This window comes from Mastigoproctus giganteus, chromosome 14 (assembly GCF_048544385.1).
Source record: "Mastigoproctus giganteus isolate SK-2022 chromosome 14, ASM4854438v1, whole genome shotgun sequence".
Lineage (NCBI taxonomy): Eukaryota > Metazoa > Arthropoda > Arachnida > Uropygi > Thelyphonidae > Mastigoproctus > Mastigoproctus giganteus.
The window spans coordinates 120,469,913-120,485,436 of NC_143588.1; the positions used below are offsets into that span (position 1 = coordinate 120,469,913).

Consider the following 15,524-nt stretch of genomic DNA (forward strand, 5'->3'; position numbering starts at 1 on the left):
ATAGATATAAACAGTAGCCCAGAAACCCTAATATAATTTCGATCTTTAAATCCAATTAACAAAAACTATACAAATTTTAGGATAATGCCAATTAGTTTGGATAATGCCAATTAAACTAATTGGCATTATCCTAAAATTTGTATAGTTTTTGTTAATTGGATTTAAAGATCGAAATTATATTAGGGTTTCTGGGCTACTGTTTATATCTATTCTTTCTTTTCGTTCGATTGTTTATTTGGGTTATTTTTATGTTAATTTTCGCTCTACAGTTTTTGCCATACTACTGGCTTATGTTTTATTTAATTTAGAATAATGGATGTATTTCAGCTTCATATGGAGGAATTGCATGTCGCTGCCTCTAATGAATGCTTAATTATTTATTCATTTTACTATAATTTAACTTTATTCAATATAATTCAATGATAGTATATATATATATATATATATATATATACTATCATTGAATTATATTAAATAAAGTTAAATTATAGTAAAATGAATAAATAATTAAGCATTCATTAGAGGCAGCGACATGCAATTCCTCCATATGAAGCTGAAATACATCCATTATTCTAAATTAAATAAAACATAAGCCAGTAGTATGGCAAAAACTGCATTTCAATCGTCATACAAAACATCGCAAAGGCGGAAATATCGAAGAACCAAACCACCCTTCCATTCTCCGATAGATCAACCAATGCAGAGGATTTGCATGGCGGTGGTCCTTATGCAGCGAAAATAAACTATAGAACAGACAGCACTCTAAAGCAGAGCCACACTACTGACATACTGTATACTGTAAGCAGCGATTCCATGACCATTATTGGCCTCGTGGTCCTCTGTCGATATGGGGCATGATGGTCAGTCTATTCTATTTTATTTTAGTTTATTTTGATTTTGTTATCGTTTGGTAGTTCCTTTAACCCTCTTTGGGTGATATTTCACGTCTTTCGGAACTGGTACCTCTCGGGGGGGGGTACCGCTAAATTAATAACTAATTGGCATTATCCTAAAATTTGTATAGTTTTTGTTAATTGGATTTAAAGATCGAAATTATATTAGGGTTTCTGGGCTACTGTTTATATCTATTCTTTTTTTCGTTCGATTGTTTATTTGGGTTATTTTTATGTTAATTTTCGCTCTACAGTTTTTGCCATACTACTGGCTTATGTTTTATTTAATTTAAAATAATGGATATATATATATATACACACACCACTTATAGCTATGGCACCAATCTTGGGCACTTAATAAAATTTTCATCAAGCTCACAGTTAAAGGTCGCTTGCCCCTGATATACATCAGGGGCAATCTCTTGTGCAAGCCACACCCCACTGACTGACTTTCATCTGTTTTGAAGGATAACGGTACTTTTTTTTTTTTTTTTTTTTTTTTAATTTTTATGTAAACCCCAAACACAAGTGATATTAGAACCACCTATAGTACTTAGTACCATGCTTGGGTTGGAGGTTGAGAAGATGAAAGAAGATATTTGTTGACAGTGGACTTGAACTTCTGTAGACTGTAATTTTCATGAAATACATATGAAGGAAGGTTGTTCCAGAAAACGGCAGTTGAATGAATAAACGAGGAAAGTAAAAAGTTGGTTCTGTGAGTTTGAAGTTGGACAGTAATGGATGTTGGCAGGTGGCTGCATGTGTTCGGACTGTTTTGAAAGAGAGAGAGTGGGAATTATAGAAGCCAATTCAGAAGAACAGTGCCCATGGAAGTATCTGTAGAAGAGGCATGCAGCAGAAACAGTACGTCTTTGAGACAGCAAGTGGAGAGACTCTGTTAGAGATGAATCATTAAATAACCTAACTGCCCTCTTCTGAATGGAATCAAGAAGCCTGAGAGAGGTTTTGGGGGCACCATCCCAGATGTGGGAACAATATTCCATGTTAGAGCGGATTTGCGATTTATACAGAGTGAGCAGCTGTTTGGAAGAAAAGTAACGCCGAGATCGAAAGAGAAAACCAAGTTTTTTAGATGCAAAGGAAGCAATATTTGTAATGTGCTTGTGCCAAGAGAGATTAGAAGTCAGGGTAATCCCCAAAAGAGATATATCACTTTTCCTAGAAATCGGAGTGTCACCAAAGATAAGCATAGGAGCAGAAGAATCCTTTTTGCGAGATATAAGACAAGGCTGAGTTTTAGAAGGGTTGAAATCAACTAAGTTGTCTTTGCCCCACTGGAGAATTACCTGAAGATCGGCATTTAAGGAATTGGTAGCAGATATTCAAGAAGTTGAAGCTGACTAAGCAGGGCAAGGTTTCTCAAAATGGAAAGTGGAATGCAATGTGCTATCATCGGCAAAACTATGAATAGGATTTCCAGTCAATGGAAGGTCATTAATATACAAGAGGAAAAGAGTGGGGGAAAGAACTGAACCTTGGGGGTCACCAGCATTAGTGGAGAAGTTAGAAGACAGAGTGCCATCTACCATCACCCTCAGTGAGTGATCAGAGAGAAAACTGGATAACCAATTACAAAAAACAGTTGGCAAACCATAAGATGGAAGCTTGTTTAGAACACCTTTATGCTAAACACAATCAAAAGCCTTTGAGATGTCAAAAGCAAGTATTTGTGTTTCATCGAACTTTTCCATTGAATTAGTCCATAAATGGGTAACATAAGCCAGAATATCACCAGTGGATCGACACTGATGGAATCCATACTGGCGATCATTCATCAAACGGAAGGTTTCTAGGTAGTTTAAGAGTTGGCGGTTAATTGATTTCTCCATTACTTTAGAAAGAATAGAAGTGATTACAATGGGAAAATAATCAGATGGGAGGCATTTGTCACCCTTTTTAGGAACTAGCTAGATATGAGCAAATTTCCAAGCAGAAGGAAAAACACTTTTGGAATAAGAAAGTGAAAAAAGGCGGCAAAGAATAGGAGTAAGTTCAGGAACACAGGTTTTGAGAACAAGTGGAGAAATGCCATTGGGACCTGGAGCTTTCTTAGCATCAAGATTTGTCAAAATCCTTCTGACATCCTTTTGACGAAAGACCACAGGAGACATTGAATGGAGCGCTTTGGGAATGGTGGCAGGTCTTTTACCAAGATCATTAATACATGAATTGGATGAAAAATGGGATGCTAGCAGGTCAGCTTTATCCTTGAATGAAGTGACAATAGACCACCTGGTTTGGACAGAGGTGGGAGCAGAGATGGCCAAAAGTTGCGGCCAATAGCTTTGGCGAGAGACCAGAATGCTCGGCTACCATTAGGGCAAGAAGCAAGTTTTCTACCCTTAGCCTGTTCAAACTCTAGTTTCGACTGCTTAATAACTGCTTTACAAATATTGCGAGCTCTGGTGTAGGCAGAAAATGAAACTAAAGAATTAGAAACAAGCCAATTATAATATGCAACGTTCTTCTCTTGAACAGAAGTAAGTTCAGGAGCACAGGGATAAAGGATCTGACATGCTTAATGGACCACTCACTTCGACTGTCTACTTAGATTTGTTTGTGAGAAAAAGATCAAGTGTGTTAGCTGTATGGTTAGGTTTGTCTGGTATTCTTGTAGATAAATGAACAATCTGTGCAAGATCATTAGTAATTGCAAAAGCCTCAGCATCTCTCGACCAGCTGGGTAGGTGTGACTAGAAAACGGAAGCCAGCTGGAGTTGTGAACATTAAAATCACCAAGGAAAATTACCTCACTGTTAGGAAAGTTGGACTGGAGAAAGTCAAGTTGCAAAGAGAGAGAGTAAAAGAGCTCCAAGTGATTAGTCAAGTTGGGAGAATGGTAGAGACAACAGATGAATTTGACACAGTCAGGTAGAGAGATTTTAAGCCAGAGAAGATTGAAGAGAGAGGAGATTCCAAATTGTCAAGTCTCTGACAGGGAATACCAGAACGGACATGTGCACAAGTACGACCTTCGAGGCAAAATGAATCATGCAGTGAATAATTTGGGCAACTGATATGAGCAGTAGTTGAATTAACCAATAACTGAGATTCTGTCAGAAAAAGTACATGGGGGTTTGGCAGACTGCAAGTGGAAATGGACATCGTTGAGATTAGAATTGAGACCACATATATTTGTGAAATGAACTAGGAAGTGTTTGGGAGGTTTAGATCTTTTCGCAGATAAGCTTACTCTATTAGTTTGACAATTCATGGTGTATTCAATAGTAAGAAAAAGTGGGGGGACATGCTGTATGAAGTAATGAAATTTTTGGATATGGCATACACATGGTAAGAATATACCCAGATTCTTGACATAACATGGCCTCGACAATGCCCCATGCATACATACTACTCGGACTCCCTCCAGTTACTATCTGGCAGAGTAGATATAGCAAGATACACTATATCTATATCTTGCACACTATATATACACTAGCTGATCCGGAAGCCTCCTAAAGAGTTACCAATAGGTTCGGTCCAGTGTACTAACTAGTGGCCGGCTTGCAAACACAGTTTTAGAGCTGTACCCTCGAAATGTATGGAAGATTGGATCTCGCCATGATGTTCATTATAACCTCAAAAGTCATCAGTCATACTGCATGATGGAAGAGATGGGGAAGGGTTGACCAGAACTTAGCTCTGGAGACTAAACATTCGTTCCACCACTTCAAGCCTCCAATAAGCAAAGTGGTGGTATTGCATCGGTTGATGAGAGTCAGTCATCTACCATCTAGTACTGCATGGTAACACAGAGAGGCAGCATTCCTTCATGTAGTGTGGGTGTCACACCTCGACCCGTGCTTACATTGGTTCATACCTGGATGGTCACCCACAGTGTGCTTGTGCATTAAGGTTATACCCAAGATTACTAACAGTCTCACCATCGTGAAGGGTCAAGCAGAGGATTTGGCTGTCACAGACCATCCGGACTTCGCCGAAATTGGGTCTACTTGACTTGAATGTCACCCAAATGTCAGTTACATCAGCGTTTTAGACTCCTAGGTAGCCAGTACTGCTTGTCTAGCGTATCCGAGAGAATGTCTGTAACATCCTCAAGGACCTAATTGCTGCAATTTAACTTTTTTTTTTTAATGCAAATAACAAGGAATAACATCATTATTTCTTTAACCATGAAATGTGTCGAGCTGGGAGGAAAGAGGAACAGTTTTAAATGTGCCATGAAACACATTTAAATTACAACTGGATGACTGTTGTAACATTAGCATTAGCATTAGTAGAGGCATTTGATGCAAGAAAGCAAGCTTATGCAGCATCAGCCAAAAAAAAAAAAAACCACTTCCACTTCACCCCTCTGTTCGTTCAAAATACCTGTCCAGCTGAGCCTTAAACTTATTTAGGCTATCAACCTCCACCACAAGGGATGGAAGTCTGTTCCACCAACCAACCACCCGCTGGCTAAAGGCAAATTTCTGCACGTCTATCCTACATCTGTCTTTCCTCAATTTGAATTTATGCCCTCTCAGGTGATTTTTCTGAGCTAGAGGAAGAATCCCATCAGCATTGAGCATGCTTAAACCATTCAAGGCTTTATACACCTCTATCAGATCACCTCGCTGGTGCCTAGTCTCCAGACACTGTAATTTGCAAAACTTAAGCCTTTCTTCGTAAGAGCACCCCTTTGTTCCATTCACTAATCTTGTTGCCCTTCTCTGTACTCGTTCCAGCAGTTCTACATCCTTCTTGAAATGAGGCCTCCAGACCTGTATACAGTACTCTAGGTGTGGCCTGACCATCGCCTTATACAATGGAATAATCACCTCCTTATCCCTGCTGGAAAAATTCCTGTATATCATTGACAATACTCCATGAGCTACTCTTGCAGCCCGTCTGCACTGCTCAGAGAACTTCATATCTGCCTGCACAACCACCCCCAAGTCCCTTTCATTCTCCACCACTGTCAGTGTTGTACCACAGAGTTGATACGTTGCTCTGGGGTTGCTGTTTCCCATGTGTAGTACTTTACATTTGTCAATGTTAAACTTCATTTGCCACCTCTCAGCCCATCTGCTCAACCTTTCCAGATCCTGTTGCAGCAGCATAGTGTCAGTAGTGTCCTTGACAACCCTGCCAACCTTTGTATCGTCTGCAAACTTGGACATTAAGCTCGATATACCATCATCAATATCATTTATAAATACAGAAAACAATAATGGACCCAACACTGAGCCCTGAGGGACTCCACTAATAACATCAGTCCACGATGAGCAGTGTCCATTGATTACCACTCTCTGTCTTCTCCCCCTCAACCACCCCTTTATCCATAGCAGCAATTTGCCTCCAATGTCACACTGCTCCAATTTGTGTAGCAGTCTTTCATGTGCAACAGTATCAAAAGCCTTTCTAAGATCCAAGTATATAATATCAAAGTTATTCCCTGCATCCAGTTCTTTTGTGACTGCATCATAGTATCCAATCAAGTTGGTCAGGCAAGACTTCCCCTTAACAAAACCATGCTGTGTCTGAGCTATAACTGAAGTCTTGTCTAAATGATCCTGCAGTGCTTCTTTAACCAGTGCCTCCATTAATTTTCCTGGAACAGAAGTTAAGCTCACAGGTCTATAATTACTTGTGTCAGCCTTTGATCCTCCTTTGTGAATTGGGGTCACATTTGCACATTTCCAGTCTATGGGTACCTCCCCTGAGTCCAAGGAAGCTCTCATAATTATGGCTAAGGGTTTGCTTACTTCCTTTGCTGCCTCCTTTAATATAACGTTAGAGTAAAACGTTAGAGTTAAAGAAAATATTTCTAAAATAAAATGCTGCCTGCCACATAAGTAGGGAACCAATGGAAAGGGTGTAATTTTGGTTTTCTGAAGCAGTAAAATACACCAAAGTTCTGAAAATTCCTAGACTTAATCTGTTTAAATCATTTTAATACATTTGCAGAAATAGTAATAAGATATGTAGGTTTGGTTTTCCCATTTTATGCCGTTCTTAACAATAAAAATTCCATAAAATTGTGAACCGTATTGAAAGACTTACCTTTTAAAATACTACTCTGTATTTTCAATGTTAACAATATTTATATAATTATTATATATTTCAATAAAAAAATTTTTTTTGACTTCTTGGTGAATTGATATAACAAGCTCTGAATTAAAAATAAACATTTTAAAACAAATTATTACTGTGTTATTGATTCCAATTTATTTATCAGTGAACTGATAATTTGTATACTGTTTTCAGCAAATTGTTTTTGGTGAAATTTCCTAGTCCCTGCGAAAGGAAAGTGAAATTCTTGAAGCTAAAAGTAAATCACATGGGGCTGAATTTATCCAATTAAATTAAAAGAAAAGATGCATTTAGGGCTAAAGCCTCAAGCTGCGAGCAAACTTAGACTATGTATATATTAAGTGCAATAGCATAATTAATACACAGCCATTTCTGAATAAATAGAATATTTATAAAGTGGCATCGTTTTAAGTTATATCTCATATTGCGAATGCCTTCACAACGAGTTGCCATGATATTGCACTGCTTCGAATAAGTAATGGTTCACCTAAAGAGAAGACTAATGTCACTTATTCTCAGATAGGTACCACCACCCAGACAACACCGTTTCAGGGCTATTTGACCTTTCTTCGGTGGGTGGGTAGGTACCCAAGTGATGCAATGATGGCAAAACAGTTATAATTCCACAATATGAGAGATGCCTGATGGTGTATGATGTATTTAGACCAAGATGCATTTAGGGCTAAAGCCTCAAGCTGTGAGCAAATTTAGACTATGTATACAGTAATACCCCGAAGTTACGCGATAGGTGGGTCCGACGAAAATTGCGTAAGTCGAATTCGCGTAAGTCGGGGTACAACTTTGCATATAAATACATATAAATTTTGCTTAATTGGGACCAAGGACTAACAAAAACACTCGTTTAGAAGAAAAATATTAATAAAATTGCAGTTCTTTATACATATTAATACAAAATATGTATTAAAAAAACAAATGACTTACGTTAAAAAGTTATTTCGATGTCGATGGCTTCATAAAATCTAACAAATTCGTCTGACGACACAGCGCGTTCTTTTTTTCACGCAGAATTTCTTCGTAGCAAGCTAATAATTTTTTTTATTCCTTGCTTTGTAGCTATAACGCGTTCTTCGTTCCATGTGCTTTTCGCCGTTGCTTCATTTAGGCCTGTAGCACGTGCAATATCACATGGTCTTTCATTTCGCTCAAAGCGTTTCACAATTTCATATTTTTTCTCTATCGACAGAGGCGGACTGGCCATAAGCCTTACCGGGGAAACCCCGGTGGGCCAGTGTGATTTTGGCCATAAACCATAGTATGAGGCCACTATAAATTTTCCTGGGTAAGAATTTTTGACCCAGTCCGCCTCTGTTTATCGATAATTGCTTTTCTTTTTCTCTCTGAATCTGCAGTGTCTTCACCAGGACGCTTCCTTTTCACACCTTTTAATTAAGTATTTTACTCATTTTTAGGGAATAAAGCACAATTACAAAACGAGGAGGCACGCTTGATACGCATAAACAAAGCTGCGCGCATGTAGCAACTGAATAAACAACACCATAAAGGCAGAGATACGCTATTAACACCTCACATTTCTAGGGGTTACTACCATAAAACAATAAAAATCCAGTTGCGTTTCTGCTAGTGAAATCTGTTATAAACTGGTAGTAAACTCGATCTAATTGCATTTGCGATTATACCGATAGCTGGAATTGTGTTGGTTTTTACGTTATATTATGGTGAAATGTGTTTCCCCTTCACTGATATAAAAAACATAAAAGCAGCAAAGTTGAATTCTGTTCATCTTTCGCTCTCATTCTCCGCCGTCGCACCGTATATCGATAACATATGAAAAACGACCTTGAAGATAGTGGGCGGCAGCGTTGCCAAACGAAAAAATCAAGAACCGCGTAACTCCGAGTTCGCGTAAGTCGGGGTATTACTGTATATTAAGTGGAATAGCATTAATACACAGCCATTTCTGAAAAAACAGAATATTTATAAAGCTGCATCGTTTTAAGTTATATCTCATATTGTGAATGCCTTCACAACGAGTGCACTTAATATATACATAGTCTAAATTTGCTCGCAGACTGAGGCTTTAGCCCTAAATGCATCGTGGGCTAAATACATCAGGCATCTCTCATATTGTGGAGTTATACTTCATAACTGTTTTGCCATCACTGCATCACTAGGGTACCAACCCACCCACTGAAGAAGGGCCAAATAGCCCTGAAACGGTGCCGTCTGGGTGGTGGTACCTATCTGAGAATAAGTAACATTCATCTCCTTAGGTGAAGCGTTACTTATTTGAAGTAGAGCAATCATGGCAACTCGTTGTGAAGGCATTCACAATATGAGATATAACTTAAATATTCTGTTTATTCAGAAATGGCTGTGTATTAATGATGCAATTGTACTTAATACACAGGGTGTCTCAAAAATATTGGTACAAACATTTAGGGGAGGTAGGTAACATCTAAAGGAAATGTGAATGGCATAGGAACCCATAACCGGAAACGTCACCGTAAGTCGGTACACGGTGATGTTCATCAGTTTGCGAGAGGGAAACTTTCTGGTTTACTCATTCAAGCAGTAGTCGCCGTACAAAGAGCATGCATCGATATACGAACTGTGAGCTGGCAAACATGCACCTAGTGTATTGATTAGCAGAGGCCAATGGACGAGCCGCTCAATGAATTTATGGAGAACGCTTCCTAGACAGACATGTACCAGACCACCGTTTGTTTGCGTGTGTGCATCAAAATTTGTTGCGATTATGGGTCATTTAGAGGTAACAGGAGTAGTGCGGGCAGACCACATTCGACACGAACTGGAAGAAAGTGTGTTGAATGCCATCCAGAATAATCCTACTACCAGCCAGCACACGTGCCGTTGCTTCAGGAGTGTCTCGTTGCAGTGTACAGTGTGTCTGGCATGATGATTCCTTACACCCCTTTCATCTCCAAAGGGTTCAGTTACTGCTCCCCCAAGATCATCCTGCACGTGTCGCTTTTGCACAGTGGTTTCTCCAAGAAAGTGTTCAAGACTTGAATTTTCCAGCCTATGTTTTGGTAACGGATGAGGCTTATTTCACTCAGGAAGGCCTATTCAATCAGCACAATGCTCATGTGTGGGCTCACGACAACCCACACAGTGTGGCCCCCCCATGCGGCACAACATTGCTTCGCAATAAATGTGTGGGCAGGTATGGTCGGTGACTGCTTAGTCGGCCCATACCTGTTACCATCCCGCACGAACTCCACTAAATATCGGATCTTTCTTGAACAAGTTCTACCAGGGTTAATTGAGAATGTTTCAGCAAATGTGAGACATAACATTTGGTTTCAACATGACGGGGCGCCTGTCTATTATGGAAGGTGTGTTCGTGACCATTTGAACAGGCGTTTTGAGCGTTGATGGATTGGTCGTGGTGGACTAGTTGCCTGGCCCCCACGCTCACCTGATTTATTGAGCCTCGATTTCTTTCTGTGGGGGACCCTCAAATCTATCGTGTATGGATCGCCTGTGGAGATGATAATGGATCTCGTGGCGAGACTCGTCTGCACTGCGCTACTGTCAAAGAAACTCCAGGTGTGTTCGACCATGTCTGCCAATCCATGCTGCGTCGGTGTCACGCATGTCGGTGTCTCATGGTGGAATCTTCGAGCATCTGTTGTAACATCATGAAATGCACCCATCTCGTACTCCATTGTTAATATTATGTCAAATAAATGTTTGCCACTAATTACTGTCTTGTGTCATTTCTGCTTCTTGTGCCTCTGCTACTTCTATCGCGTGATGTTTCCGGTTATGGGTTCCTATGCGATTCACATTCCTTTAGATGTTACCTACCTCCCCTAAATGTTTGTAACAATATTTTTGAGACACCCTGTATACATTGTCTAAATTTGCTCGCAGCTTGAGGCTTTAGCCCTAAATGCATCTTAGTCTAAATACATCATACACCATCAGGCATCTTTCGTATTGTGGAGTTATACTTCATAACTGTTTTGTCATCATTGCATCACTTGGGTACCAACCCACCCACCGAAGGAGGGCCAAATAGCCCTGAAACGGCACCAAGGGGAACCTGATGATGTCTGGAGTTTCCAAGAATAGGTAACAACAGCCTTCTCCACTGGGGAAGCGTTGCCTATTCGAGGAGTTTGAATTTTTGAGTGATGTGAGTTGAAGGAGTTACTGTCCCTTTCATTCTTCTACACCATTTCTTTTCCTCTTCCACTCCTACTATTACTTTCCCTCTACCTTTTTGCTTTTCTAAGTCTAATAGGGACAACTGGATAGTCGAGTTATTATCCCACACAAATACAAAATAGCCCTGAAACGGTGGCGTCTGGGTGGTGGTACCTATCTGAGAATAAGTAACATTAGTCTTCTCCTTAGGTGAAGTGTTACTTATTCGAAGTAGTGCAATATCATGGCAACTCAGTGTGAAGGCATTCACAATATGAGATATAACTTAAAACGATGCCGCTTTATAAATATTCTGTTTATTCAGAAATGGCTGTGTATTAATGATGCTATTGCACTTAATGTATACATAATTAAAAGAAACAGCAAAAGAGGTAAGTAAACCTTCAGCCATAATTATAAAAGCATCCTTCATTCAGGAAATGTCCCAATGGATTTGAGATGTGCAAATGTCTCTCCATTCATAAAGACAGATCAAAGGAAAAGTTGAGTAATTATAGACCTAAACTTGATTTCAGTAGGCAAAATAATGGAATCAATGATCAAATAATCTTCGAGCATCTGTTGTAACATCATGAAATGCATCCATCTCGTACTACATTATTAATATTATGTCAAATAAATGTTTGCCACTAATTACTGTCTTGTGTCATTTCTGTTTCTTGTGCCTCTGCTACTATTATCCCGTGGGCGTCGGATCATCTTTACAGGAATGCTGTTATACAGCAATTGCACCATTATTTGCTAATGGAAGATCTTGGCTGACCAAACTAATTGATTACTGTGATGTTATAATAAAGGAACTAGACGCAAAATATAATTACAACATCATAAACTTAGATTTAAGGAAAGCTTCTGATACTGTTCCACATGAAAGACTGCTATACAAATTGGAGCAGTGGCATTTCAATATTTATTAACAATATTAATGGCGACAAACTTTAATGCTGAAGTTTGTAGATGATGTGACCATTGGCAGGGTGGTTAATGACAGAAATCAGGTATGATGCTGAACAAGACCTAGAAAAATTAGCCAGACAGACTGACAGGTGACTATTGAATTTAAAAAAGGCAAGGTTTTGCATATGGGAAGCAGTAATCCCAAATAACATACAAAAGTAATGGAGAGAGAGAGCTGTACATCTGGGGGTTAACTGTACAATCTGGCAATTTTTTTGTGTAGCATAGACTGGCTGCAAGGATATCTCATGGGGTTTCTTTCAGTGATATACAGGATCACCTCCTCCCAGTAGGGAGATAAGGAGGTGACTATTGCATTTTATAATGTAATGTTTAATACCATATAGGTCTGGAAGGCTCATTTTAAGAAGGATGAGGATCTCTTGGAATGAGTGCAGAGAGAGCAACAAGGTTAGTAAACTCAAAAGGTACTTTTTACAACAAAAGACTTCAGTTCTGCAAATTTCAGCACCTGGAAATTATGCACCTGTGAGGAGACCAAATGAAGGGTTTGAGGCCTTAAATGGATTGAGTAAATTAAATGCAAATGGCATCCTAACTCTTGCTTGGATGACACACATAAGGGGACAAAAATTTAAACCCAAAAAGGATGGTTGCAGAATAGATGCGCAAAAATTTGCTTTCAGCTAAAGGACAAATGACTGTTAAAACAAAGATCCATCTCGTTTTGTGGAAGTGGATAGTTTGAATAAATTTAAGGAAGAATTAGAATAGAAGAAGCAGCTTGCTTTCTTGCATAATTTTACACATTTCGCTCGTATTACAAGTAACAGAACATTTAGGATTCCATATATAGAAGGCATCAAGTGTACATACTTTGTGATCACAGAGACAAACACAAGTTGACTGAATGGAGTGGCCAGCAAAGAGTACGTCTTATGGGATTTTTTTTTTTTAAATCAGCATCGTATTTAAAAAAGTCATCTTATTATATACCATCTGGAGGGCTACTACATTTTGCCCTCCACTTCAAATAAATGCATGCATATCCCCCAGAAGCAACTACAAATACAGCTTCACAATGTACTGCTAACAAAAATTCAGATTTGTGTCCACCCCCCCCCCCTCCCAGTGTACTTGCAGTTGGAATCAGCAGCTAAAATTTGCATGGAGACGTTACTTGACGATCTCCAAATGAATGAAATTTCAGATGAGGTTTCAACTTGACTAAGTTGTTTGTTCCCTTGTCAGTATTGTTTCTGGACATCATTTCTTAAAGCACAATGCCAATTGTAGATTTGGGAATGTTTAATTTCTGAGAAATAGAAACATATTCCCACCAACTAGATATCCAACTATCATTCTTCTCTAAAACTTTGTTAGTGCTCTTTTCATTCCCAAACTATCCAAGCACACATACTGGAAATGAATTCCAGGCTATTGACTGCTTTTATAGGCCAAACTATTTGCATATTTCATAGTCAAACACATTTTCCTGAAATCAGACAGATGTTCTGTGATTCTGGTAGGATAGTGTAAATATGTTTATGGTACGTAATGTATTAATGTTTATGACATATCTCTTTTGGTAGATATTGGTTTTCATTGTTGTACAAGAAAGCTTCTTTTTTTTTTTTTTTTTTTTAACTGACAGCAAAACTCTTATTTCCTTGCATTTTTTTTTTTATTATTTTTTTTTATCTTTAAGACAAATGGGAAGCAATTTTGCAATGAAAATTCTTGAACTTGGACCAATTCAGAAAGTCTTCATAAGTTCGTATCAACAATAAGATTCTAACTGGGTGCTTTTAAACATGTCAATGAAATAACATACATATTTCGGTAACAGAGGAAAATGAATAGAAATCTAAACTAACCAGTACAGTAGTATTTATGAGGGAGGGAGGTAGGTAGGTTGGAGATTTCCTTGGTGCATTGACCTCTATAGTCACAATACTTCCATTCGTGCATATCATTTCATATAATTTATTGTGTATTGTCTGTACATATGGTATACAGGTTAATCTGAGCATCATGTGAGCTGAAGAAAATGAAATAACTCATGGCAAAAATCCTACTTCCCACAACACAGCACAAGATCAGCTAATTCCAACCACAATGAAAAATCCATAAGAATACCTCCAGTCTGCAATGGAATCTGAAAATCACAGCATTCCAAACAAATGAAAAGTGGAAAAACCATTATACCGCGATGCGGAACTAATATTGTCAGAAAATGCATTTTCAATGACTCAACGTTCTCACTGTCACCTAACATGGGTAACATTCTAACTGTCACCTAACATTGTACTAATAGCTTTATTGCATTTTTTTTTTTTTTAATGAAAATCCCAAACATGAAAGGTATTAGAACCTATGCACGGTAACTTCTTTAACAGAATTCTTCATACAGTTTAATCAGGACGCAACTGTGTCCACTTTTAATAAGACTGTTTTAAACAGTATAAATATGAAGTACAAAGTACTCCATTTTTTATTGTCACTGAAAGTGGCCACTGCCCTATATAATATACTGGCTAGCTATAATATCAGAGTTCTGTTTTACTAAATTTTGAAATAATAAAAATGTGCATCAGAAAAACATAGACATAAAGAAATATACTGACCAGCTGTGCAGATGTGACAAGATGAATGAGGTGCCCAAGCAATTCCATTAACACAAGCTCTATGATTATTTAACCTTGCTACAGGTGTACATGGTACACGAACGTCAAGGATAATTACCTAAAAGTAAGCATAATTAGGAAATAGTTTTAATATATTTAAAGCGCTTGGTAATATTTAATAAGAATAAGTAAGCACTGAAAAACTCACTCTCTCGCCATCCTAAGAAAATCTTTTGCCATTTATGATCAAACAAAAAATTTCACATAGCTTGAGGTCAAACAAAAAGAAAAATCATTAACTGAGATAATTTTACATGTAAACTACACACAATTCAGTACAATTTCAATTTTATGCTACAAGTCACTTCATATGATGCAGTAGATCAGTAGTGTAGTTAAGCATTGGAATTCTGTGTACTCACACCACTGTTGGTATAATCCCATTTAAAAAAAGATTTTATCATGGTCAACATTAATTGCACAAAATAAAATATATACAGAGTCTGTTCAAAAATCAATAAGACTATTTATTACAAAATAATCAGAACAGATTGGTTGGATTGGTTTTATTGGCACATTAGCAACTAAGGTTATAATGCACAAAAACAAGGTTATATAAAACAAAATATTTCTAGGCAATTCTGCCCAGACACAATAGGAGGGAGTATATGATGAGAGCCTTGTCGATCAATTCGACCCTGGAGGGATTGTGCAAGGCTCAAGGGATAGAATTTTTTCCAGCCTGGACTGTACTTGTTAACAGGAGAGATTGCTTCTACGGGGATGGGATACACTTAAATAGAAAGGGTGCAAGAATTTTTGCTGATGCTGTCGAGGCAATGTTAGGAGG

At 38.3% G+C, this 15,524-nt stretch overlaps 1 protein-coding gene across 5 annotated transcripts in view; it reads right to left on the reverse strand.

The window, feature by feature from the left end:
• The window catches only part of wap (DDB1 and CUL4 associated factor wap), a 270,305-nt gene that overhangs the window by 97,923 nt on the left and 156,858 nt on the right, over positions 1–15,524 (reverse strand). For 4 of the 5 annotated variants that reach the window (XM_090388979.1, XM_090388980.1, XM_090388982.1 and 1 more), the window contains one exon: positions 14,675–14,792. The exons of the other annotated variant lie outside the window; for it this stretch is intronic. In XM_090388979.1, coding sequence (XP_090245105.1) covers positions 14,675–14,792 — 118 coding nt within the window. The remainder of the gene's footprint in view (positions 1–14,674; positions 14,793–15,524) is intronic. 5 annotated transcript variants of the gene reach the window in all.